General features: G+C 40.4%; 4 protein-coding genes across 8 annotated transcripts in view; 3 read left to right on the top strand and 1 right to left on the bottom strand.

Annotated features, from left to right (window-relative positions):
* Positions 1-4,932, top strand: part of ppp3ca (protein phosphatase 3, catalytic subunit, alpha isozyme) — a 53,648-nt gene extending 48,716 nt beyond the window's left edge. The window contains exon 15 of the mRNA XM_058086522.1: positions 670-4,932. Within this exon, the coding sequence (XP_057942505.1) occupies positions 670-848 (179 nt within the window). The 3' untranslated portion in view covers positions 849-4,932. The remainder of the gene's footprint in view (positions 1-669) is intronic.
* A 1,061-nt stretch (positions 4,933-5,993) lies between these two features.
* dnajc18 (DnaJ (Hsp40) homolog, subfamily C, member 18) lies at positions 5,994-12,098 on the top strand. 2 transcript variants are annotated; one of them, XM_058087383.1, is made up of 8 exons: positions 5,994-6,477; positions 6,962-7,130; positions 7,234-7,379; positions 7,521-7,727; positions 7,792-7,904; positions 8,593-8,702; positions 8,777-8,949; positions 10,372-12,098. In XM_058087383.1, the coding sequence occupies exons 1-8, from the start codon at positions 6,351-6,353 to the stop codon at positions 10,497-10,499; spliced, it is 1,173 nt and encodes a 390-aa protein (XP_057943366.1). In that variant the 5' UTR covers positions 5,994-6,350; the 3' UTR covers positions 10,500-12,098. The 2 variants fall into 2 exon arrangements, with proteins under 2 accessions (XP_057943366.1, XP_057943368.1); XM_058087385.1 differs by lacking the exon at positions 10,372-12,098 and adding an exon at positions 9,163-10,349.
* LOC131138459 (bromodomain-containing protein 8-like) lies at positions 11,249-21,717 on the bottom strand. Of its 2 annotated transcripts, none has more exons than XM_058087381.1 (21): positions 21,233-21,717; positions 21,091-21,141; positions 20,657-20,753; positions 19,111-19,180; positions 18,963-19,012; positions 18,748-18,870; positions 16,945-17,025; positions 16,806-16,870; positions 16,586-16,728; positions 16,279-16,461; positions 15,493-15,583; positions 15,240-15,374; positions 14,941-15,101; positions 14,402-14,834; positions 14,174-14,217; positions 13,820-14,109; positions 13,590-13,682; positions 13,291-13,359; positions 12,769-13,051; positions 12,469-12,513; positions 11,249-12,308 (listed from the first exon to the last, which is right to left on the bottom strand). In XM_058087381.1, the coding sequence occupies exons 2-21, from the start codon at positions 21,107-21,109 to the stop codon at positions 12,249-12,251; spliced, it is 2,535 nt and encodes an 844-aa protein (XP_057943364.1). In that variant the 5' UTR covers positions 21,110-21,141; positions 21,233-21,717; the 3' UTR covers positions 11,249-12,248. The 2 variants fall into 2 exon arrangements, with proteins under 2 accessions (XP_057943364.1, XP_057943365.1); XM_058087382.1 differs by having other exon boundaries at positions 21,091-21,138.
* On the top strand, positions 12,250-24,971 carry gng8 (guanine nucleotide binding protein (G protein), gamma 8). Of its 3 annotated transcripts, XM_058087386.1 has the most exons (6): positions 12,250-16,506; positions 16,578-16,653; positions 16,974-17,031; positions 22,438-22,508; positions 24,114-24,215; positions 24,633-24,971. In XM_058087386.1, the coding sequence occupies exons 5-6, from the start codon at positions 24,132-24,134 to the stop codon at positions 24,759-24,761; spliced, it is 213 nt and encodes a 70-aa protein (XP_057943369.1). In that variant the 5' UTR covers positions 12,250-16,506; positions 16,578-16,653; positions 16,974-17,031; positions 22,438-22,508; positions 24,114-24,131; the 3' UTR covers positions 24,762-24,971. The 3 variants fall into 3 exon arrangements, with proteins under 3 accessions (XP_057943369.1, XP_057943371.1, XP_057943370.1); XM_058087388.1 differs by lacking the exons at positions 12,250-16,506; positions 16,578-16,653; positions 16,974-17,031 and adding an exon at positions 20,734-21,193; XM_058087387.1 differs by lacking the exons at positions 12,250-16,506; positions 16,578-16,653; positions 16,974-17,031; positions 22,438-22,508 and adding an exon at positions 23,444-23,527.
* The last annotated feature ends 824 nt before the right edge of the window (positions 24,972-25,795 follow it).

Here is a 25,795-nt window from a genome sequence, read left to right as displayed (position 1 = left end):
TTATCACAAAAATTATAACTTTTGTTAAGTTGCATGAATGTAACAAAATATGTAAGTTAAGTATTGCACACTGAAAATAATGAAGTTGTCTTTACTCGTCATATTTAAGTCAAATTTATTAAAATTTATGAGGCAAAGAGTTTGCATACTTTTTTTAAGTGAAGTCAACTTATGTTTTACAGTGTAGCTTGTAGGTACTCAACTATGTTATTTGTTAATATTTAGTCATCATTTTTAATAATATGAAAAAGTATCTGTGGTATTGCTATTTGTGCAGAGAGAATAAAATGTAGTATAAGCCATACATGAAGTGTCCATAGTGAGTCCATAATGAACTTCACATCAGTGGTCTCCAAAGAGCCGCATACCGAATCGACATTATTGACAATATTTCAGCCTTTTCTCTTTGCATTCTGCCTTTGCTGTATTCTCCCTAATGTATCTGCTCTTTTTTTTGTACCAATAAAGGAGCCGCACTGGCCCTGGGCCACACTTTGAACACCTAAGCTTTAGTATACTTAGTGGACGTTTAAAAAATCCAATGTAGTGTTTTTAAATTACTTATATATAGAGCTACAGTAACAGTAAACAATATTTAGCAATAATGACTGGTGCAGAATATCCAACTGTGAGACTGATCTCCACCTTTGTGTCTCTCCTTTTCCTCAGCCATCCGTGGCTTCTCCCCCCAGCACAAGATCACCAGTTTCGAGGAAGCCAAGGGCCTGGACCGCATCAACGAACGCATGCCTCCTCGGAAGGACGGCATCAACCACGTGGGTCACTCCATGGGAAAGATGAATATGTCCGAGGCAAACGGCACGGATGACAACAGCAACATCCAGTGAGCCTCGGTTGGTGGTGGTTGTGGTGGAGGTAGGGGGGGCAGCAGCGACCTTTACAGGTGTTGCCCGTGCAGTGAGACATTGCCAAATGGGAAATTCAGGCCTCAGAACATAGAAACACAAACAGGCCCACAGCAGATAGGCAGACAGAAGGTGAAATCTGCAGCTATTGTAAAACGAGCTAAACGGTCATTTGTTTGGTGACAGTATGTCATTGCACAGGTAGGGGAGAGTTGTTGTTTCCTCCCTCTGCTCTATTCCAGACTCAGTTGGACGATGACGGAAGACATGATTGCAGTATCTATGCCATGCTGATTATTTTACTCTTTTATAAAAGTGTTTATAACATGTCACTCACAAAAGTCACCGCTTGAGGATATTAAACTTGCTTTGAGAGTATTAAAACAAACTTTGGGGTGAAAAGAAAGCAAAAAATGTGTTCACGGAATCCTATTTGGTTTCTTCAAATCGGATTTCTCACTACGAGGCAGTAGAACCTTGTCAATTCACCCAGCATATCAATGAAGGAAAAGAATGGTTAACAGTCATGGACACTTTAGAAATACTACATGCAGTGTGGGTTTAGTGTTTTATTTAGCACAGAACCCAATTTGGTTACTTCTGAATGGACCTCCCATCCCTCACCCAGCTAATCAACAAAGAAAACAAATTATACATAATGATGGGCTTAGCACTTTATCTGGCAAGGAAACTAATTTAATGACTTCCAAATGAGACCATAGAAATTGGTTGGGAGAATTCACATATCAGTTAAAAACCCAACAAAAATTATGTCTAAACTGACGTTGTAGCGCTTTATCCGGCATGGAACCAAATTTGGTTACTTCAAAATGGACCCACTCTCAATGAGACCGTAGAACCATGTGGATTCTTCAGTCAATCAGCACAATTAAAACAATTAAAAATAATTCTAATACCATACATAAATAATAACCCACAGTTGTAAAGCTTTATCTGGCCTGGAACCATATTTGGTTACTTCAGAATGGAGGTACTTTTGATGAGACTGTAGAAGTCAGTGAATTCACCAAGCCATTCAACAAAGAAAAGGAATGACATAAAAATAGAAACCGTTTGAAAGGTGTTTGCAGTGTGGGTTCAGTGCTTTATGTGGCATGGAACCAAATTTGGTTACTTCAAAATGGACCCACTCTCAATGAGACAGTAGAACCATGTGGATTCTTCAGTGAATCAGTACAAAAACTAATTTTAATACCATACATAAATAATAACCCACAGTTGTAAAGCTTTATCTGGCCAGGGAACCATATTTGGTTACTTCATAATGGAGGTACTTTCGATGAGACTGTAGAAGTCAGTGAATTCACCTAGCCATTCAACAAAGAAAAGGAATGACATAAAAATAGAAACCGTTTGAAAGGTGTTTGCAGTGTGGGTTCAGTGCTTTATGTGGCATGGAACCAAATTTGGTTACTTCAAAATGGACCCACTCTCAATGACACAGTAGAACCATGTGGATTTTTCAGTCAATCAGCACAAAAACTAATTCTAATACCATACATAAATAATAAACCACAGTTGTAAAGCTTTATCTGGCCTGGAACCATATTTGGTTACTTCAGAATGGAGGTACTTTCGATGACTGTAGAAGTCAGTGAATTCATCCAACAAAGAACAGGAATGACATAAAAATATTATTTTACTATTTGAAAGGTGTTTGCAGTGTGGGTTCAGTGCTTTATGTGGCAAGGAACCAAATTTGGTTACTTCAAAATAAACCGCTCTCACAGGAGAACCATAAACCACAGAATTAAAAAAATTTAAAAACACAATCTTCCAAATAATGTCTAAAGCGTGGTTGAAAATGAAACAAGTCAGTAAATCCATTTGATCTTATTGATATTTTCTTCAAAGATGAGCTCTAAAAAAGCCACTGCAGTGTGAGATTAAACCTCCACATGACTCGCCGCCAGTCATCTCCTAGCATTTTGGAGGAGTTGAGGGCAGAAAAGAGGGGAGTTGGGAGATTTAATCTTCTCAACATCTATCTTAATATGTGAATGTTAAAAGGCTTCCATTTTTATTCCAAGCGATATTATTATTTGTGATCACGTTGGCAAAGCATGACTTACCTCGAACAACCTCACTTTCTGGGAAAAAAATAATAATAATTTGAGCTTTCTCCTCCTTTGCTGAAGATGCTTCAGCAATCACATCTGTGTTGCTATAGGACCGGGTCACAGAGGCCAAGACAAGAAGAGATTTTAGAATTTTTGTAATAATAATAATAATAATATATCCTGCTTGTCCAGCACTGCCTGGTTTCTTACCTGTTTGTCTCTGAAGGCAAAGACGAGATGTGTGCTGTCACTCAGGTGTGCATTAGCGCCCCTTTTGTTTGTGTTTTTGCACATTTCAGAGATTTCATGTGTAAAATCTACACAGAGAACTTAACAATTCTACATACAAATAGGCAGCAACCCTAACATTTATTTTAATTATTTGAAAATCAGTTTCTTTAACGGCAAATCTCACCATGGAGCGTGACTGAGCTGAGCGTCCACACTGTGATCCAAATTGTAAAGATTTTCTTACGTAACAAATGTAACAAAAAGCATCCGTCTGCTTGTCTTGAAGTTGAATTTGGAAGAGCCCTAACTTTAAAGGAACACCGCAGTGATCAGATGTACATGATAGAAGACACCATACGATTTATAAACGGGATATTCAAATCCATTTCATATTTAGAGAAATTTCAAGACTCTGGAGAATTCAATGAAAAATGGCATGAACGTAGCCTCATTCTTTGGAAGCTGTTCCTTCCCGTTTTTATTTTATTTTTGTTACTTATCCTCACGAGGCTCGTGGGTATGCTGGAGCCTATCCCGGCTGTCTTCGGGTGAGAAGCGGGCTACACCCTGGACTGGTCGCCAGCCAATCACAGGGCACATATAGACAAACAACCATTCACACTCACATTCATACCTATGGACAATTTGGAGTCACCAATTAACCTAGCATGTTTTTGGAATGTTAGAGGAAACCGGAATAAACCTATGCCTGCACAGGGAGAACATGCTAACTCCAGAGATGCCTAAGGTGGAATCGAACTCGGGTCTCCTAGCTGTGTGGCCTGCACACTAACCACTCTGGTGCATCTCTTCAAAAACACTAAAAAAAACCACTAAAATGATTTTAATATCACATTTATAAATGAACTGGTCTTCTATCATATTGTCTGAACACCGTGTGTTCCCTTCAAGAAACACACACTTCTGGATTTTCCTTTCCTTTTTTTTTTTTCACTCAATCTTTCTATAAAACGCTAAAGGTACAGTATGTGATTTAAAGACGGACGAAACAGTGATTTTTTAAACACAGCATCTATGATATGGAACGCATCAATGCATGCAGTTAAGTTCCTAATTGTAATGTGAGATTATAATTGTGATACTGTAGTTGTGTTTCGAATAGTAAACTTGAATTCTTTTACGATTACATTCTATTTGTTGGTTCATTTGTCTTGTTTTATAACATTTTATATATAGGCTTCCTTTTTTGGGTTTGTGTCCATTTTTGTTTGTTATTTATTACCACTGCTTTTAATTTTATATTGGTTCATTGTATGCAGGGATGCCCTTCAAAGTGTTTATTTTTCTGTTGTACTGATGTACAGTTGTTTAATAGTGTGAATGAATATAATCTCAGTGAAAGCTACTTTCAGGCTGCCAAAGCATGATAGCATGGTTTTCAGATGTAAATGAATTGGACACCAAAAGAATCATGTGTCACACTTGCGTTTGAACAAAGAAACATTGTACTGGTTCTATTTACTGCTGATATTACTATTATTGTTACAATTTAAGCTTTATGGTTATTTTCCTTTCCTCTTGTTCTGGTTCTCGTATGGTCTACATGCATATTTCAACAAACATATAATGGATTTTATCTTGCAACATGTTTTTTTTAATATCTCTGCAAATATTATGTTTTTTGTTTGTTTTTTCATTTGACTTCCTAAATGATACACACATTGTAAGCATGCCCTATGGGACAAATCTCATTTTTTTTTACTCTTGAATAAAATATGCATGAACAAACTCCAGAGTCGTTTTTTTTTTTTTTTTTATTAAATTGATTATACTTATTTTGCATCCCCATACAAACACCACATCCTGCCCACAGCAGATAATTTCATATCTGTAAGGAAAATTCTACCTTTAAAAAGATAAGACTCAGTCTTGTCAGATTGCTTCATTACTTGGAGGTGTTCTTTAAAATTGTCATGTGTAGGTTTCTTGTCAGTATTTATTCTTTGAACACTGAAAATATATGACAAGAAAAAAATGGTAATATGTAAACATTAGAAACACAACAAAAGTGAAAATTAAATTAGATAAGAATTAGTCTTCCTATAATCCATTCTGGTCATGTTGAATTGTGTTAACATGATGTTCCTTAATGTAACATATTCAAAATAAACTACACATTACCATAGAGGTTAAAAATAGCCTTGAAATTGTCTGTGTGGAAATAAAGAGTTGTTCTGATAGCAATTCTCAGATACCGTTCCCCATAAAGTACAGTGGAACCTTGTTTAGTGTACTTTTTTTCAGGCAACATTGAAAATGTATGCCAGCAAGTCCAACTGTGTTCTTAATGTTTTTTTTAGCTTCTTAAAAAATGGCAACTAAAACTGGACGTAGATATGTTACATCCCTTACCAGTCTATAATGCCATCAGCAGTTAACACAAAACACATTTTTTGTATGTATTTATATGCATTTCCAGTTTCTGCATGTAAAGCTATAATTGCAAAACCTATTTTTGGAACTGACTAATTGAATTTATTATTTTTATTGATTATTTCTTTTAGGAGACATTTATTCAGTTAACGTCTGCTTCGGGTTGAGTCGGATCTGCTGGAATTAATTAATGACGCCAACCAAGGTTCCACTGTAACTGAGACGTTCTGAACTATGCTATGGTAATACCGCGAAAACTTAAATAGAGGGTTTTTTTTAGTATTTAGTTTTGTAGAAATTCAGATGTTTAATCAATACATTATATTATTTTTATTCAGATGTTTTTCATTTAGAAGATTAATTTTTAAATAACGGTGCTGTGTTTCCGTTTTTCCAGCAGAGGATGTGACGTCACGAAGGTCTTGCCTTACACCCCCTGTCAGTTCAAGCTAGCTGTCAGGTGGGAGCCGTCTGAATTGTTTGGCCCTTCAAGTATCATTTAAAGTGTGCAATATTGTGTTCATATCTTTACTCGAACAAAAAAAATGTAACTTGACTGAAAGAGCAACCGCTGTTGCTGGTTTAACGTCAAGTCAGTGCGAGCTGGAAGCTCACAAGCTAGCCAGTCAGCTAGCTAGCTAGCCAACGTTACGCAGCTGTCAGTCAGCGAAGCTAAGTTGCTAACAAGCTAGCGGCTCGGGCTGCACCACCACTGTTGTGACGCTTACAGCCAGAAGCAGTCCTCTACCGGACACGTAAGATCAGAATATTTTCTAAAATGGACAAAGACGAAGCCGACCGGTTGATAGAAAAGGCGAAGCTGTTGTTACGGTCAGGACGCAAGGACCGAGCGCTACAGCTGCTCTACGAAGCCCAGAATATCTATCCCAGCACCCGGGCCAGAGGTAACATTAGCAGTCACACATTCTGCCAAGTTAAGGTTAATGTTCGTCTACTACGTGAATGTCATCCTAATACTTTATATGTCAACGGCGTTTAGCTAGGACTGCTAATTCCATTGGGAAAAGAACTGAAATGCAATCATCCTAACTTCTGTGCAGGCCCCCTTCTATGCAGTTTCCATTGCACTGTGCATGACTCTAACTAATAGTATGTCATATTTAGCTATGCTCATGTAACTTAGTAAAATTAATATGAGAAACACCTGTCTGTGTTAATGGTCATCCAGGTCATGTTAATCCGCTAAAGTTGCATCAAGAAAACGGTACTCCTCTGGCTTCTTCATTTCTAAAATTCTAGGTGTGGAGTTGTACTGTTTAAGTCCTTGGTGGTTGGGTGCCTCTATTGTGACCCCCACCAGCAACATAAATAAGGATGTATATGTCCAATTGATATGATCATCATGCAAGGTTTCCCTCGTCTCTGTAGTGCTGATTGATGCCATAGTTAAAAATGGAAGCAACGCTGCTCCGGAAGCAAACCACGTACCCCCACCAAAAGGCTGGAGAGACGAGGACTGTGGAAACACTGAGAAAAGTCACGTGAGTGGTGATGACAAGAAGAGCTACACAGAAGAGCAGCGGCAGGGTGTTCTCAGGTCCTTGACTTGTCCTCATGAGATTAAATGCAACATAAAACAGCGTGTTAGAAAGGGGAGATGTTGTTCTGTTGTATTTGAACATCCACCATTTTCACCACAGGATTAAGAATTGCAAGGACTTTTATGAGATCCTTGGTGTTCCCAAGAATTCCAGTGATGAGGATCTGAAGAAGGCATACAGAAAGTTGGCGCTCAAGTTTCACCCTGACAAGAACTTTGCACCAGGAGCCACAGATGCATTCAAAGGTAGGGAGCTGAAATGAGCACATTAGAAGATATACTGTAAAAGGAGGTTAAGAAGGTGAATCCTATGGAATCTATTCTGGAATCTGTCACACTCACTAATGTGTGTCCACACAGTATCATCACTACTCTCTCCTCCTGCAGCAATAGGCAACGCATACGCAGTGCTGAGCAATCCAGAGAAGAGGCAGCAGTATGATCAGTATGGAGATCAATCGGCAGCAGAGAGCGCATCACAACACACCACCCACCATCGCCATGGACACTACCGAAGCTTCCACAGAGACTTTGAGGCTGATATTTCCCCTGAGGAGCTCTTCAACATTTTCTTTGGAGGACGCTTCCCCACAGGTGAGTGTCCTCACATAGCAACAGTATAGCCATTCTCGTCTACCTGTGTCTTTGTCTCCCTCAGGAAACATTCACGTCTATACCAACCAGGGAGCCTCCTACTCTCAGTTCTACCAGCCTCGTCGACGACGCGCTTATGAGAGACGCGAGGAGGTGGTGGAGGATAACCAGAGTCAAGTCAGTAACTCATACGCCTTCTTTTGGATACCACACATTTGTCATGGTCTTGCTGAGAATGTAAATTCACCAGACTTTAATTTAAAGTACACTTGCACACTCTATTGAGACACAGTAATATAGTACTAAACTGCATCAAATTAAGTGTTGGTTGTGTTCATTGTCATACAGTAGTTTGCAATGAAGTGTGACAAGCGCATTAGAAAGTGCAGATGACCTCATCAAGTACACGGTCTCTCTGTCTTGTGGGCACCAGGCCAGGGATGATAATAACCTCGGCATATTTGTTCAATAGAACAACGACATGAATGGAGGGAGCCCTTGTGTCAGTCATAAGGTTCCTTTGGGTCAGTGGAAGCAAGCCCATTAGCCCATCTTGCCAGGTCACTGGTGTGTGTGTGTGTGTGTGTGTGTGAGTAACAGGAAGTTTAGTTTGCATCTATAAATCTGAAGACATTTTTTCTAGGAAACAAATGCCATCTTTTAGTAGGATCAATATGGTAGTATCTATCACTTCAGAGTGTACCCGGTTGAGTAAAGTAAGTATCAACAGCCCTTGTGGTATTTAACATGTTTGCAGCTGATTGCGTGTGTTGACTGTTTGGGTAGAAAATGCTGAGCTGAGCGCTGCAGTAAGTGCGTGCCGACTCACTGTGTTGAACTGTGCATGGATGTGATCTGCATACAGAACACCTTCACGGCTCTGCTGCAGCTGCTCCCTGTCCTTGTGCTGATCCTCATCTCGGTGTTCACTCAGATGATGGCCACCAACCCGCCCTACAGCCTTTTCTACAAGCCGTGAGTTTCTAGGAAAGACATTGTGAGCAATCATCTCAATCGACATTGATCGCATGCAAGTTGTGCGGTTGCAGGTCCATGGGGCTGGTGGTCTCCCGGGAAACGCAACACATGGGTGTCCCGTACTACGTGGATAAAAGTTTTGAAAAGGAGTACCGTGGCGCTGCTCTGGATGAGCTTGAGAAGACGATAGAGAGTGACTACATTGAACACTTGCAGAGCAGCTGCTGGAAGGAAAAGCAGCAGAGTAAGCAAAACATCAATAGTGTTACCTGATGTTTTCCATGGGTGGATGGATGGATGGATGGATAGATTGATGGATTGATCTGAGAATAATGAAAGCAAATAAGCAATTCCATAATTAATTTACATGATACTAGGGCTGCAACTAACAATTATTTTCGTAGTTGATTAATCTGAAGCTTCCTGTTTCGATTAATCCAGGTCATTGTATTCTCAGGGCATTGAATCCACCGGAACTGGACTGTTCAGGTTGTTTTACAAGACGTTTCACCTCTCATCCTAGCAGGCTTCATCACTTCATGCTCAATGACTAGGTGGGACAAACACTAGTCTGACTAGGTAGGACAGCCATAATCAGATACAAAGATAGTAGGGTCAGCTTCCATGGATGACAAAGGAAAGTAAATATTGTCAGGCTGAGATCGTAGGCTGTATGGGGGGGGGGCAATCAAATTGCTGCAGCTCTAATGATAGACTTTTTTTGAGTCTGGATAAAGTATGGAATTTTGAAATCTGAACTCCATAGGAACCCTGAGTCTGAGGCCCTGTCCAGACGTAGGTGGGTATCTCACAAAACATCCACACAAGCCCGCAGATATCAGGCATTAAAATCAAAGGTTTTCAAAACCTCCGGCCAAAGTGTAGATTTTATGTTTTTTATTTTACATTTCCAAACGTCACTACCTGTGACAAAGTATGCTGTGATGTAACACGCAATGTATTTCACGAGAAACAACATGGCTACCCTCAGAACTGTTGGTCGAAGCTATTGTTCAAGTGCTTTTTGCTTGCTTGTTTTTGCAAGCCCAAATACTGCTTCACGTTAAAGAGCGGAGGTGAAGAAACACTTTCCTTCAAATAACCATTGTGCATCCAGCGCCGACGCTGGTTCGACCAGGACACACTGCCAGCTGGTGGTAGAACTTTGAGATGGAAGTCGTCTTCCCAAAGGAACGGCGCAACAATTTCCCAGTGTTACAGTCGTCAATATCGTTGTTGTCAGTGTTAGTAGCATTTATATGGTTACGTCTGGATGCATTTTTTCTTTTTTTTTTTTAAATATGAAGTTGTGTGGACACCAATTTTTCCTAAATGTAGAGGGAGATATATGGGGTTTTATAAATACCCTGCTATGTGTGGACAAGGCCTGAGGTGGGACCTCTCTGTTGCATGTTTCGTTTCCTCCAGGTACTCTACCGAGTTCAGTTAATCGGAGACCCTAAATTGTCCATAGGTATGAATGATTGGTTGTGTATATGTGCCCTGTGATTGACTGGTGACCAGTCCAGGGTCAACACCGCATCACACTCCAAGTCAGCTGGAATAGGCTTCAGCTCGCCTATGACCGTGAGCAGGATAAGCAGTTAATTACTGAATGAATATTTGCTTGATGTGAGACCTTACTGTCCCTTCCTCTCTTGGTCAGAGTCAGACCTGGCCAACCTTGGGCAGCTGTACCGAGACGAGCGTCTAAAGCAGAAAGCAGAGTCCATGCGGCTGGACAACTGTGAAAAGCTGCATAGACTGGTGGGACGTCAGAGAGGCAGCAAGTGAGGATGGTCTGCTGAAGAGGACACTTTCTTTCTGTGTGCAGTCACAATCCGGTACATTATTCTAACATTTATTATTTGAGGTCATTTCTCTACTCGAGCCACACTGGAAGGAATCAGGTGCAGCAGAGTTGGAAACAATGTGCCTTCTCTCCTCCGGGATGGTAGGATATCAAAGTTGCATGTCAGCTGCTTTGGTGGTCACAGCACTGTCAGTGTTGTACTAAGGCTCCACTCCTGTTCTACTTTAAAAAAACAAGAACATATATACTGTATAAATGGTCTCCGTATGAGGTCACGGTATTAAGCTATGTTTGTGTCCACACATTTTATTTGTCTATTTATTTTCTTGACTGTTTAGTATCCTTGCCAAACATGAGTATTTAATTAATCACTACAGAGACGTTAATAATGATTCTTTGAAATCACAGTGCTTCTGTACTGTGAAGTGATGGAGCACCTTTTAATTTATTATATATTTATCAGAAAATAGGAAGGACTGATATTTACACCGTGCTTGATCACATGCACATGTCACAATGGAGATCTTCCATTGCTGCTTCCGTATTGGACGTTTGGAAGCAACAGATGAGACTTTCGCTGTCAACTCAGGCTGATGGTTTGTATTTTTCTGAACCATAACACAACTGAATTAACGATCTGGGATTCATGTTACAGTGGATAAATACTGCTACCTTTAGTTGTTGTCAAACTTCATCTCAAGCACTTTTATTATCATTTAACGACACAGGATTTAACATTTTGTTCCTGTTGCATGCACCCTAGTAAAGAGTGTTTTTATGACATACCTATTTTAGCAAGAAGTTTTAAATCAATGAAACACACTGGTTTACCTCCACAGAAGAGGTAAGATAAGGACATTTGTCAGTCAGAAAATTAAAAAAGGTATGTGGGTTGTTTTATTTGTGTTTCTTTGGGTCATCTGAATGAATGAGACAATCGTGTCCACCAGGGTCACTACCGTATGTAACTGTATGTCGAAATTGAAATTCTTTAGCTGGCAATAGTTTGATATTATAGCACCTAATGACAAGCCTGAAACACGTGACTACAAGCCAAATATGAGTTTATTGTTTAAAAGTAAAGATTTCATTATTGTCACAACCACAAACCACAGTTAACAGAGTGAGAAGGTATCCACAATACTGTTCCACTTAAAACACAGTTAGGTGGGGTCAAAACAACCACAAAATATACATCATTTAAAATTATTTCAAGATTGTTAAAATTAGGAAACAAAAATATTTGATCTTCCACTCTGAGCAAGATTTTTTTTTAAACTCAGACTACCAAAAGGTTAAGGAAATCAAACTCTTTGGCGCCTGGTTTCACACATCATTGTCATGACAGTAGTGCATTTATCACAGCCCACCACTCTACATGTGGCCTTTCCTGGTTTAGGATTAATTGACTTTGAGGCTTGGAGACACTTTTTATGTTCATTTCTACAACCTGATGTATTTGCCTGTTAGAAGGCTATGAGTGATGAGCAGCTATCGCAAGCTTATGACCTACTCTTCTGGAATCCCCTTTTGTAATCTGGGATTACGTGTAATCCATTTCTGCAAGATAGGAGCTTCCCCACATCACAGTGTTGCTGCTGCTCATTGGAATACAGAGAGCACATTGAGGATTATGCTGCACATATGACGCAGAGGGGGAATCTTTACAGTTCATTTTTTTGGAAGTATAAACACTTTTCATTTAAGGAAATTATTCAACCTGTTTTTGTTCACTTCTTCATTTTGAGGTCAGCTTCAATGGCACACCGGCGCCCTCTGGTGCCTCCATCCTAGAGGAACAAATATAGAAATGTGTACTGTGTACCACACGCAACTGCAGATTATTTATAAGACTTGTATCATTTCTATTTACACTGGACAGGTTTCCCCAATGATTGTTCCCCGCAATGTGTATTTTTGTGTTTTACAGGTTTAGAGGTATGTACTTACAAAGAGAGACAGCAGAAAAGCAGGGGAGGACATGGAGAATGCATCCTGTGAAAAGCAGATGTACATCAGTACTGGGATTTTAAGATAATGTTCCAAAGAGTACAAGAGTTGGTAGAAGAAGGCATTGTATTGTACAGTGAAAGCTTTGTATATGCTACTGTGTGGCCATTTTTAATCTTACTATTCCTATTACTATTACTATTAACACTGCTGATTCCAACTGTTTGCTGCTCAGGCGCAGTAAATAAACGTTGCAGATATCATGTTCTAATTGCTTCTGTCAAAATCTTAGTGTTCTACCTTGTCAGTGGAGTCCTGTCGCCGCAGACCCTCACGACCTCTCAAATTCTTGGCGCTGATACCGGACTCTGAGGTTTCCATGATGAGCTGGGTGGCCAAAAACTGCTGGATCTGCTCCAGGACATCTCGCTGCATCTCCACGGCCATGTGGTACACATCGTGATCCAAGCTGTTGTACATGACAGCGTTCTGAAACATCAGCATGATGTCCCGCTGGAACTCGGCTGTGGTTCGCATAGAACCGCTCTCGATGTTCTTCTTGATGGTGGCCAGATCCATGGGCCTGCACAACAAAAGAACCTGTGAGCTGAGCAACGCATTTTGCCAACACCCAACACCAAGCATTACAGGCCAGTATGTTATGCAATGTTTTTTTCATTTTTTTTCATTTTATGAATTATTTCTGTTATTACATAGGTGATGTCGCTATTACCATCCCGTCTACAAAACAGCAGAAATACAAGCCTGTTTACTGTTCGAAATCATAAACCCAAGAAGAGCTGTAGTAGAAGTTGCACTTACCTGTGCACAATACCATGATATCCTGGTGCAATTTCTTCTGTCACTGGCTGCAGGAAGACATTTGCATACCTGCGTGGCGAATGAAACAGATGAAAGAAATGTAGGCACAAAAGAATCACGTTTCAGACATTTTCGCTTCGAAAAAAATTGTGACTTGATGAAAGGAGGACAGTCTTATTTAGTTCTGCATTGACGCATCAGTACAACATTAGTGCAACCTGATGCTCCTTCAAATTCAATTTATACTTTTAATCTGAGTACCGAGCAGCCACATCATGATCAGTCATCAGTTTTCTGACCTGTGATTGGCTGCTGCCCTCCAAACCAACATGATGGCCTTTTTCCAGATCTTGTGAGCCTGTAGAGCTTCCAGGTCCTCACTGCACAAAGAGCTGCAAACACAATACAGTTACTATGTCAGAATGGAAACACCTAACGTGCATGGTGTACCCATGTGACGAGCTGGTAATGAAAAATAACATGCTACAATCGTGTGTGCATGTGTGTGCATGTGTTTGCTGCAACTCACAACTGTGATGAGGCAGGGCTGCTGGGGATGGAGTCGGCCGTGGTGTGGAGCTGCAGTGATGATGATGCAGTGTGGAGGCTGCACGCATCTTCGCTCTCGCTGGCCGCACGCTCCATCTCCATCTCGCCATCAGCTTCTGATGAGAACCCGTCCACCCCGTCTCCATCTTCTTCTTCCTCCTCATCATCTTCATCTTCTTCATCCTCTGGCCCGTTAACCTCATTATCCACATTAGTCCCTGAGGCGTTTTCTTTGCTGGCGACGCTTCTTCCACTCTCTTCCTTTATGTCCTGCAAAGATAGATGATGAGTCTCAAACAACAAGACAGCAGATGAGTGATGTGGTGACCCATACCTTCTCATGCCTTTCTGTCACTGGGCAATCTTTTAACAGTGATTCTGCAAAAATAGTACACCATTCATTAGGTACACCTGCACTTTTAAATGAGATTAAATACAAGCGCTTGTCAAAAATGTGATTTGATTTGATCATGGATTACAATATGCAGTGCCATAGCGTCAAATCAGTCATAGCATGGCACAAGGCAGTTGAACACACTCAGTGTTGCATGCATTTGCATACCTTCACAGGGGTTATCAGACCTTTGCTGAGCCCACTTCTCTTCTAAAGAAATGTGGCTTTTATGGTGCACCATCTCTGCTGTGTCTCTCACAGCCTTGGGCTGTTCAGTTGCTTCACTGTGGCAGCGCGCCGAACCCCTGGAATTGGATGAGGAGGTGGGCGGAAGGCCACTCAGTACCTCTGGGGTTTCTGCTTCACAGTTATCCTGACTACTGTACACAGAAGCTGAAGTTTCGCCCTCAATGTCCAAATTTTCAGCATTCTCTGTCAGGCTACAGAGAGATGAGGATGATGGGGCCGCTGTGGGCTCCAAGCAGTGAGCCTCTTGGGTGTGCAAGGACTCAGTCTGCCAGGCGCCAGGCAGCGTGTGGCCATTCTCTTCACATAGGAAGAGAGCAGCCTCCACTGCAGCTGCATCTAGAGCATCTGCAGCCTGGAGAAGAGGGCACACGTCACTCTTGCAATCCTACATTCAACCGCTAATTACCTTGATGTTGTGAAAATACATAATATGTGCACTGGTTGTCATATTTTAGCACCTTGTCCTCAATGATGGCAATGATGTCCCCCACCGTCTTCAGGTCAAGTTCATCTCCCATGTAGGAAACTGTCACATCCTCCTCGCTCAGCTCTGAAAGTTTAACACCTGTAGTAGGCGGCTGGCACCCATGGGACGCAGTTGGCACCATCACATCCACATCTGCATATGATTGACACCAACAATATTATATAATGGAAATCACACATTTGCCAGTTTTAAAGAAAAAGAGCGTCTGAAATGGAAAAATAAAGTGTCACTGAAGATGAAGATAAGGATTGTTGTGAATGCGGGTGAGACCTGAACATGCTGAGGCAACAGTCTTCACAGGAGCTGGGGTGGTGATGGAGGTAGGATCAGTGTTGACCATGAAGCCTAACTGGGTCGAGAACTGTGTGGGACCCGCTTCCAGGAGACGAGACAACATGGGAGCACCTGCCATGAAGGTAACATCATCAAGTGTGTCAACTTGTGTTGGATTTCTATACACACAATATGAAATCATTGTCTATGCTGGTATACCTAAACAAATGTCCGGTGAGTGTATTTGTACCTGATGCAGGAGAGAAGGGTTGACAGGGTAGAGCCAGCTGTAAGTCATGTGCTGCTGTCATATTACCAGTGGACACGTCACGCTCTCCCGTCTGTAAACATTTTAAACAACATTTTTTTTCTTTATATAGTGATGACATATTTGTAAATACAGTGGAACCTCTGTTTTTGTTATTAATCCATTTCGCTCATTCAATTAAGGTAAAATCGTTGCCTTGTTTTCTACATGTAAAACTTCATGAATAGTACGTTTCGGTTTTATTTTTTTTCCTCCCCATACAAAAATCACGCAAATCCAAATACAGTAATACGTTCTCGACACCGAAAAACACATTTTATGGAGAAAAATGAAAGTCATCACGGAACTAAACAAAGCGGAGTTAGCATACTCTTCATATTCAATGTTCATCATTAATATTGTTGTTGAAGCCGGACTATGCTTGACTATATAATGCCTTGCCGGCATTTGAAAATAACAGTTTTAAGTTACGTGTTTTATTTAGCACTTCATTGTTGATTTACTGTATGTGATGCGTTAATTTGCTGTGGATGTGTTGTTTTTGTGTGGCCATCCCTGGTCTATAGTGTCCTAAGTCTAAAAGAACCACTATACATTCTTCACATAAACTGAGTCACTAAGAGTGGATGCAAACAAAATAGTTAGGTACACAGTTTGGCTGTACTGAGACAGTGTACAAAACCAAGACATATTTATGGCATTAATTTTTGTGCAAAAACTTAAACAACCCTTTAATATAAATTTTAACATTGTCGTTCCTCCGCCTACCAGTCTAGACGTTGTAGCCAAGATATTGCCTTTCTTCAGTAGCTCAGAGAGCAGTGGAGACGGAGGCGGGGTGCCTCTCTGGGACAAGAGCTTCTTTTGGGTGGGGTCATCCACTAGGGTGGGGTTCTCGTTACCAGAGCCAGAAGAGTCTGCAAATGACATCAACCTGGAGGATCCTGAGGCCTAAAGACAGACAGAGCGAGAGCGTGGGAGAAGAATAAATGTCGGGTAGGATGACACGATACAAATCCTATGATGCTTTAAAATGATAATCTGAAAGTGGCAACTTGTCATCGCAGGGACTTACATCTTTTGTGGAGGAAAAATCTGGAGTCAAGCATGGGAGAGGATCACCTGATGGAAACTCCACGCTCGGTGAGTTACAACCAGAGGGTGAATGCATGGTGGCACCTGCCACACGTCGAGGTGTGTTCTTTGCTACCTGTCTGGCTGAAAGAAATATTTCTTTCTTAGATAAACATAAATACAATAGATACCATAGATATAGTTTGAAGTAAAGGTGATACCCTGATAGGCAGCATCTGTGCATTTCTTTTTCAACTCTGCTTCTTCCTCTTCCAGCTTCTGTTTCCTAAAACACAGAAATGTTTGACAGTGATTGTGCAGGGGTACCTAATGTTGTGATTGCAATTTTCTGTATCTTACCGCTGAATTTCCTTCCATAACTCTTCCAGTTTGGAGTCCAGATGACCAGCTTGAATGAGTTCTGACTCTCTCTTCAGCGTCCTGCAGGTTGGAAACATGTTACAAATGCAGTGCAATTCTGTCTTACGCACCATTGTCATTTTAACAGTGCTAGAATTAGCGCATATACATAATATACAGTGAAGAAAATAAGTATTTGAACACCCTGCTATTTTGCTATTTCTCCCACTTAGAAATCATGGAGGGGTCTGAAATTTTCATCGTAGGTGCATGTCCACTGTGAGAGAGATAAACTAAAAAGAAAAATCCAGAAATCACAATGCATGATTTTTTTAACAATTTATTTGTGTGATACAGCTGCTAATAAGTATTTGAACACCTGAGAAAATGAATGTTAATATTTGGTACAGTAGCCTTTGTTTGCTATTACAGAGGTCAAACGTTTCCTGTAGTTTTTCACCAGGTTTGCACACACTGCAGGAGGGATCTTGGCCCACTCCTCCACACAGATCTTCTCTAGATCAGTCAGGTTTCTGGGCTGTCGCTGAGAAACACGGAGTTTGAGCTCCCTCCAAAGATTTTCGATTGGGTTCAGGTCTGGAGACTGGCTGGGCCATGCTAGAACCTTGATATGCTTCTTACGGAGCCACTCCTTGGTTTTCCTGGCTGTGTGCTTCGGGTCGTTGTCGTGTTGGAAGACCCAGCCACGACCCATCTTCAATGCTCTGACAGAGGGAAGGAGGTTGTTCCCCAAAATCTCACAATACACGGCCCCAGTCATCCTCTCTTTAATGCAGTGCACTCGTCCTGTCCCATGTGCAGAAAAACACCCCCAAAGCATGATGCTACCACCCCCATGCTTCACAGTAGGGATGGTGTTCTTCGGATTGTACTCTTCATTCTTCTTCCTCCAAACACGCTTACTGGAATTATGACCAAAAAGTTCTATTTTGGTCTCATCTGACCATAAAACTTTCTCCCATGACTCCTCTGTATCATCCAAATGGTCATATGCAAACTTAAGACGGGCCTTGACATGTGCTGGTTTAAGCAGGGGAACCTTTCGTGCCATGCATGATTTCACATCATGACGTCTTAGTGTATTACCTACAGTAACCTTGGAAACGGTGGTCCCAGCTCTTTTCAGGTCATTGACCAAGTCCTGTCGTGTAGTTCTGGGCTGATTCCTCACCTTTCTTAGAATCATTGAGACCCCACGAGGTGATATCTTGCATGGGGCTCCACTCCGGTTGAGATTGACCGTCATGTTTAGCTTCTTCCATTTTCTAATGATAGCTCCAACAGTGGACCTTTTTTCACCAAGCTGCTTGGTAATTGCTCCGTAGCCCTTTCCAGCCTTGTGGAGGTGTACAATTTTGTCTCTGGTGTCTTTGGACAGCTCTTTGGTCTTCGCCATGTTACAAGTTAAAGTCTTACTGATTGTATGGGGTGGACAGGTGTCTTTATGCAGCTAACGACCTCAAACAGGTGCATCTGATTCAGGATGATACATGGCGTGCAGGTGGACTTCTAATGGGCAGACTAACAGGTCTTTCAGGGTCAGAATTCTAGATGATACACAGGTGTTCAAATACTTATTTGCAGCTGTATCACACAAATAAATTGTTAAAAAATCATGCATTGTGATTTCTGGATTTTTCTTTTTAGTTTATCTCTCTCACAGTGGACATGCACCTACGATGAAAATTTCAGACCCCTCCATGATTTCTAAGTGGGAGAAATAGCAAAATAGCAGGGTGTTCAAATACTTATTTTCTTCACTGTATATACAGAACATTATACCTGTGCTCCTCTTGGGTTTGCTTAATCAACTTTTTCAATTCGTCAATCCTCTCAGCTGTCAGCTTGCGCACGATCACGTCCCCCACCGTCTCCACCACCTCCCCCCTTTCACCTCGCTTCCTCCTGAAATAACATGCAAACCTTGTTGTGTAGGGAAATAGGCCAGATGAAGGTGTCAAACAACTTAAGCCCTTGCTTGGTTTCATTTCACTCACTTTGGGGCTTCAGTGTTTTCCAGAAGCTCAGAGTATTTGGAGGCACAATGCTGTGAACAGGCGAGTTCAGTCAATTATAACACATGGAAATGGTGCAAAAGATGATAGAATTGTTTTTCTGTATTGAAGGAAATTTTTTCGCCTTTGCCTTTTGAGAGAACCAGTCAGGTGGTCGCCCAAGTTCTGCAAATGGTTTGATGGCCCGGCTGACAGAGACCCTGCAAAGTTAAATGTGGGCAAAGTTACGAGTTCATACTCTTTAAATTAAAACTCAATGACATTTAGACTTAGGTTTATGTCAATTCATGTTTCTTATGTTTGTCACACTTAAATGTTCCAAATCATAAAACAAATGTTAGTTAATAGCAACACAAGTGAACACAAAATGCAGATTCTAAATGAAACTTTATTATTAAGGGAGAAAAAAAATCCAAACCTACATGGTCCTGTGTGAAAAATGACTGCCCCTTAATCCTAATAACTGCAAACAAGCTTTTGCGATAACTTTCAGTGAGTCACTTACAGCACTGTAGAGGAAGTTTGGCCCACTCATCTTTGCAGAATTGTTGTAATTCAGCCACATTAGAGGATTTTCCAACATGAAGTGCCTTTTTAAGGTCATGCCACAGCATCTCAATAGGAGTCAGGTCAGGATTTTAACTAGGCCACTCCAAAGTCTTAATTTTGGTTTTCTGTAGCCATTCAGAGGATGACTTGCTGGTGTGTTTTAGATCAGCTAAACAGCCCCAGACCATCAAACTACCACCACCATATTTTACTATTGGTATGATGTTGTTTTTCTAAAATACGGCATTATTTTTACGCCAGATGTAATGTGACACACACCTTCCAAAAAGTTCAACGTTTGTCTCAATAGACCACAGAGTGTTTTACCAAAGGTCTTGGGGATCAAGGTGTTGTCTGGCAAAATTGAGACGAGTATTAATGTTCTTGTTGGGTCTTTTGTGATAAGCAGTCGCTCCACTCTTGGGGTCCTTTTGGTCGGCCGGCCACTCCTGGGAAGGTTCACCGCTGTTCCATGTTTACACAATTTGTAGATAATGGCTCTCACTGTGGTTCGCTGGAGTCCCAAAGCTTTAGAAACGGATTTATAACCTTTTTTAGACTGATAGATCTCAATTAATCTCAGTTATATGTCTCAGTTCTGTCACTTTTTCGCACAGGGCCATGTAGGTTCAGATTTTTTTGTCACCCTTAATAGTAAAAAGTTTTTTGCATTTTGTGTTCAGTTGTGTTGTGATTGTTTGATGATCTGAAACATTTAAGTGTGACAAACACGCCAACTCGTTAAAATTACTTAATTACACTATAATTCCAACTATTAATTTAGATTAATTTTTCTCAAATACATACAACCTTATATTACAAATATTTTTAAAAACACAATCATACTAATGTTTTTCACTATATTACTCTCGTATCCTGCCAACATTTTTCTTCATTAGCTTTATTGTAAGCATAATTTTCAGCTATACAAAAGTAGGTGCATGTCAATAAATCTCAAATTGCAAAAGTAAAAATATGTTGAACTCCGGAAATCAAATAGCGTTTGCATAATATGCTAATTGATTCAGCTGCACCAATATATACATTATATGAAGCATACTATTTAGAATTCCTTCATCCCAGCATGCAGTGGGTTACATGGTGATGGGACATAAAAGAAAGAGTACCAGTTCTGGTCTCCACTCTTCATCACCGATGTGGCCAAACACAGCTTCTCCCTCACTGACCATGGTTCTGTCGGTCCAATGACAAGCAGCTTGTGTTCTGCATATGGGGGGGGGGGGAGTTGTCATAGCAGCTAACGATAGACATAAAAACAAGCATGGCTATTCATTTAAAAGTGATACCATTACTGGGCCTTGCATTCATAATCTTTCTTGCATGCTAACTCGCAACCTGCAGTCTTTCCACTCGCATGAGTGCTGCACACACACACACACACACACACACACGATGAGTGACCAGCTGGAGTTACAACCGGGTGTATAAAAACAGAGAGAGGTGTCAGCCTTGAAGACTTGCAGTGTTGTGCAGCCGCGCAACTTGGCCGCTAGCACACAGCAACATCACATCATCATGTCAGTGCACCGACATTACTCACTCCCAACGCCGTTTGCCATCTTCCTGTCATCCCGACACGCCGCACATCCTGCTGGATGGAAAGCCGCCAGTTAACATGAGCCCGAACTACACAGAGATGATGCGTGAATTTCATTTCTATTATATATATCCGTGGAGTTTACCTTTTTAAAATGCCAACACTGCCGATGTTTATCTCTTTGGCGTTAGCTCGCTCGCTCCATCGTATTGTGCCTTTGAGCTAACTTAAATATCTACTCACTCCCCTAAAAAAATGCTGCATTTGCTTTTGCGTCGGAGAGGTTTTAGGGGGAGTTGTTTCAAACGCGGACGCCGTCCACGTTAGGGTAAAGAGTCAGAAGCAGCAACGAGATACACGAGTACTAGTCACCATGGTCGTTTGTCATTTCTAACTAGCTAGCTACATGCTGTGCACGCCCACCGTACGGCACTCAATGATGGTGTCTGCCGCTATGCTAGCTCACGAGCTCACTTTTACCCCCTATCGATCTACTTCATTTATTAGCGTGACAGCGATAAACATCCAGGTGACAGTTATTACACCCATATAACAGCTGTGACTAAGTAACTAAATGCAGATTTCCATAACCAGGGAATGGAAAAGCTGCACTTAAATAATAGCAGTGGGCGGATCGATACAAATATCGATACCAAGGGTTGTATCAGTATTTGATTGACATTAGCTTGATGCGATTGCTATTTTTGCCTGTTCTTCTGTTTATTTTTACAAATATCTGTTTTTGTTGTGTTGTTCATATTGTTACTGTGTTGGCATTATTATATTGTTTACAAACACAGGGAATAAGTTATTGGACATAGGAAGGCTTTGGGGCAAAAAGCCAAATAATTTGAATGAGAAGCAGTATTTGTTAGGGAATACTCATATTCTTACATTGCCTTGTATTTGTTTTTGAATGTAATGTCATAATGATTGATTTTTAATGTTTTTTGTATTCCCCAAAGATCTTTGTCTGTGGTTTATATAATCATCACTCAACAAAAATATGAATGCAAGGCTTTTGTTTTTGTTCCCATCATTCATTAGCTGAACTCAACTCAGCATCTTCCATGTACAGCTTCTTCTCAAATATTGTTCACAAATCTGTCTAAATCTGTGATAGCAAGCACTTTCCATTTAATCCATCCACCTCACAGGTATGGCATAGATGCTTATTGTTAGACAGCACAATTATTGCACAGGTGTGCCTTCGGTTGGCCACAATAAAAGGCTATTCCACAATGTGCCGTTTATCGGAAAAGAAGAACCAAAATTCTTGCACGATATTGCCACTTTTTGTACCTTTAGATGCAGATTTTTCCTTAAAATGCTGATCATATTTCATTACAGAGGACATGCTTTGGAGTGGCTGTATCATCTCAACTTGGACTGGGCATAATCATCTATGAATCAATCATTATGTAAGTATTACGACATGCAAATATCTCCAGTTACTCAAATACATAAAACATTGGTTGCAAAATTTATTTAAGATTATTCATGATTAATTTGAAAACTATGATTAATCTAAATCGAAAGTTTAGTCATTTGACAACCATTGTTAAAATACAACATCTTCTTTTTTGTTGTTGTTATTTTGGGGCCCTCAGACAGGATTGAAACAGCTTTCTTTCTTCATTTACTGCTCCACCATAAATCGTCCACAGAGAGAGACCAATTAATAGTGGGAAACAAATGTTAATGAGGCACCTGACATTTAAACTCCACAACACTGCCACTTTGCCCCCTGGTGCTGCGTGTAATAACTGTCAGCCCTATACGGCAAAGACTGCATCACACAATATCATCATTGCAACCCTCCATTGTCACATACTTGCACATGGTAACACACACCATGCATATAGTCCTAGTTTTGATGAAGTGTCCTCAAGTTGTAATGGTTTACAGTGCTAAACCAGTCCAAAACCCAGTCAAATGAACATTTTGAAATCAACTTTAACTTAAGAGTGAGTCATTCAGTATGTACTATTTATTGTGGTTGTAGTTTGTAATATTTTGACCTGCTTTCATACAGCAAACTACATGATAATAGGCACCACTCTGTGCTGTACCGGATATTAATTGTGGTGCAAAGCCACAATAATAAGCCTTTTGTGAAATTATTGCTGTGCACTCTCATTCAAAACAAAACAATAATGAAATATTGTGATTAACGGTCAATGTCACATAGCTAGGTGTTTTTTTTCAATCTGTGTACACTGTACTCCAGTATGTTTTATGTCATATGTCAATAAGATTACCGCGGCATGTTGCCTCACACCCACGCTGCACTGAGCCCATCCTGGGGGCAGAACCAGCACTAATTAATTGAAGTAGGGGGTGGGGGGGGGACCTGTTGAGGCTTCCCTGCTCATCTTTCTCATTAATCTCGCTGCATTTTATACTGCAAGTTGACTTCACAACACAGGAGTGTCTCACGGTGAGTGATTCATTTGAGCTATTTTTAAAATGTAACAAGTTTTAAATTTAAGTCTGTAGCTGGTTATATTTATTGTTGTATTTGTAGAATATTTTTAAATATTACATATATTTTTACAGTGTCTATAATATAGATGATTTAGTATTCACATTATTTTCCATTGATAGTGTTGGAGAATAAATTCTCCGCACCAACAATAGAAAATGGAGTTCATATTATTATTATTGTTATAACTCTTTCAACTTAGCAAGGTATGTTGTTTTCTAAAATGTAACTGTGCTACTTGCATTGATAAATAGCAAGCCTATGCTGTTATCTGCAGCATATTAATGTTACTGGGTGTATTTACAGTCTCAGTTATAGCGGCCCCCCCAGGGAGCCTCCTCCCCTTTGCCCTCCTCCTCGGAGACCCTCGCTGCGCCACTTGCAGCTGAGACCCAGGGCGAAGAATTAATGAGCAAACTGAAACAGACTATGTTTTAGACTATGTTACTCCTGCCCCAGATACTTTAAATGACCTGTCACTTGATGTGTTTATGTGGCATTGTCTAAAAACTCAACACTTCTCCATGTGTGTTTGCTGCAGGCTGGCGGTCTTGACAGGATGTCTAACAACATGGCCAAGATTGCGGATGCTCGAAAGACGGTAGAGCAGTTAAAGCTGGAGGTCAACATAGAGAGGATGATGGTATGTGCACGCTGTGGCAATACAAAGCAAAAATAACAAACAACTGAATTAGGCCTGCTACCTGTTGCTCACCTGTAGTTTAGCATTTATGTCAGCCCCTGAAAATGTTTTGCACATACAGCATACAGTCATCCTTTGCCATATGAAATTGTGCGGCTTCACCCTATAACTGTTTTTCAAAAATATATTGATTAATGAATCATGCTGTTTTGTGGTTGAAAATGGCCTATTACCGCATTACAACAGTCAAAACATATGCATTTTTACGCAAATGTTTTATATATTTTGGCCCAATTAAGCATTTTCAATCATAAAAATGGCTACATGAACTGAACTAACAAATACAAGGCATTAAGAAGACACAGTGAAATTATGATGTGTTGTATTCTACACTGATAATATTTAATATTTGACCAGGTGTCCAAAGCAGCAGCGGAACTGATGGCCTACTGTGAAGCCCATGCCAAAGAGGACCCTCTGGTTACACCTGTACCTTCCTCAGAGAACCCTTTCAGAGAGAAGAAGCTATTCTGTGAGATACTTTAAAGCTTATACAAAATATTTGTAGATTCTCTTTGTCGTTTATGTATGCATTTTACATCTGGTGACTGTGTGTTTGGTTCCTGTAACTCACTCATATGTTTGAAGATGATAATGGCAATAAATACTTTTTTTTCTGCAAACGGAGTGCAAAGTTCATTTAAATAAGCAGCGGCGGCCTTGCCATGTGTTCACACAGTGCCACTTGAGCTTATACATTAACTCAATGTGGCTTCTCTTGCTCCTTCTCAACCTACATTAAGGTGATTCCGGATCATTGTCACATCACATTAAAGGCATTGCCACCATTTGTTACCTGCAAGCCACAATGTTTGCACAGTAAAACAAGCGGTCTTGGGAGCATATTTACATAGTTATGGATATGTATTATTTACCAGTTTAAGTCTTTTATTAAATTTTAATAATTTTATGATGTTATTTATTTTTTATCTGTGGTGTATTGGAGGTTTATAGTTATATAAACACACTTCCCTGTGTCCTTATAGTTATATAAAATAGATAGATAGCTTTATTCATCTCCAAGAGAAAATCATGGTATATGATAAATAATATGTCTTTATAATGTATTTCCCTTTTTGCTGCAAAGTGACTACTGTACTGTTGTTTTCATGCCATCTATTCCAATCCCAGCCACTTGGTGGCCGCCATATTGGTGGTTACTGACAACATTTTTCAAAATGTTTAATTTGAAACACAAATGAAGGTTCTTAAAGAAAGAAATCACAGCGTTGAATTAACTTAATTATTATGACTTTTCCAAAAGCTTGTAAATTCATAACATGAAGTCGCTCCACACTCTGTCACTGTCTTCTGTCACCCGCTGCAGCAGGACTGGTACGTCATGTCACTTGTAGGAGCGTCTGTCATCACCATGTAACCGCTCCGCCCAGCAGAAACTCCGCTGCATTTAAAATGTAGAAATGTAGCTTGTGTGTAGTCTATGGCGTTATTTGTGGAAAACAGCGACGTTGCGATCACAACACTGTATTGGAGCAAAGTCAGCGAAACTGGCATTGGTC

The sequence above is a fragment of the Doryrhamphus excisus genome, chromosome 11, assembly GCF_030265055.1.
Source record: "Doryrhamphus excisus isolate RoL2022-K1 chromosome 11, RoL_Dexc_1.0, whole genome shotgun sequence".
NCBI classification, from domain to species: Eukaryota; Metazoa; Chordata; class Actinopteri; order Syngnathiformes; family Syngnathidae; genus Doryrhamphus; species Doryrhamphus excisus.
The sequence above is the reverse complement of the archived record's forward strand: the minus strand, read 5'-3'. Positions and strand labels throughout refer to the sequence as shown.

What these genes read in the sequence shown, in the direction of transcription:
- dnajc18 (XM_058087383.1), top strand. Translation starts at nt 6,351, where the DNA reads ATGGACAAAGACGAAGCCGACCGGTTGATAGAAAAGGCGAAGCTGTTG. An exon ending in TACAGCCTTTTCTACAAGCC is followed by an intron (nt 8,703 to 8,776) that starts GTGAGTTTCTAG and finishes GTGCGGTTGCAG; the next exon opens with GTCCATGGGGCTGGTGGTCT. An exon ending in CTGGAAGGAAAAGCAGCAGA is followed by an intron (nt 8,950 to 10,371) that starts GTAAGCAAAACA and finishes TCTCTTGGTCAG; the next exon opens with AGTCAGACCTGGCCAACCTT.
- LOC131138459 (XM_058087381.1), bottom strand. An exon ending in AAGAGTGGAGACCAGAACTG is followed by an intron (nt 19,181 to 20,656) that starts GTACTCTTTCTT and finishes TTAACTTTGCAG; the next exon opens with GGTCTCTGTCAGCCGGGCCA. An exon ending in CTTTTCTGCTGTCTCTCTTT is followed by an intron (nt 12,309 to 12,468) that starts GTAAGTACATAC and finishes TTGTTCCTCTAG; the next exon opens with GATGGAGGCACCAGAGGGCG.
- gng8 (XM_058087386.1), top strand. Translation starts at nt 24,132, where the DNA reads ATGTCTAACAACATGGCCAAGATTGCGGATGCTCGAAAGACGGTAGAG. An exon ending in TCAACATAGAGAGGATGATG is followed by an intron (nt 24,216 to 24,632) that starts GTATGTGCACGC and finishes ATATTTGACCAG; the next exon opens with GTGTCCAAAGCAGCAGCGGA.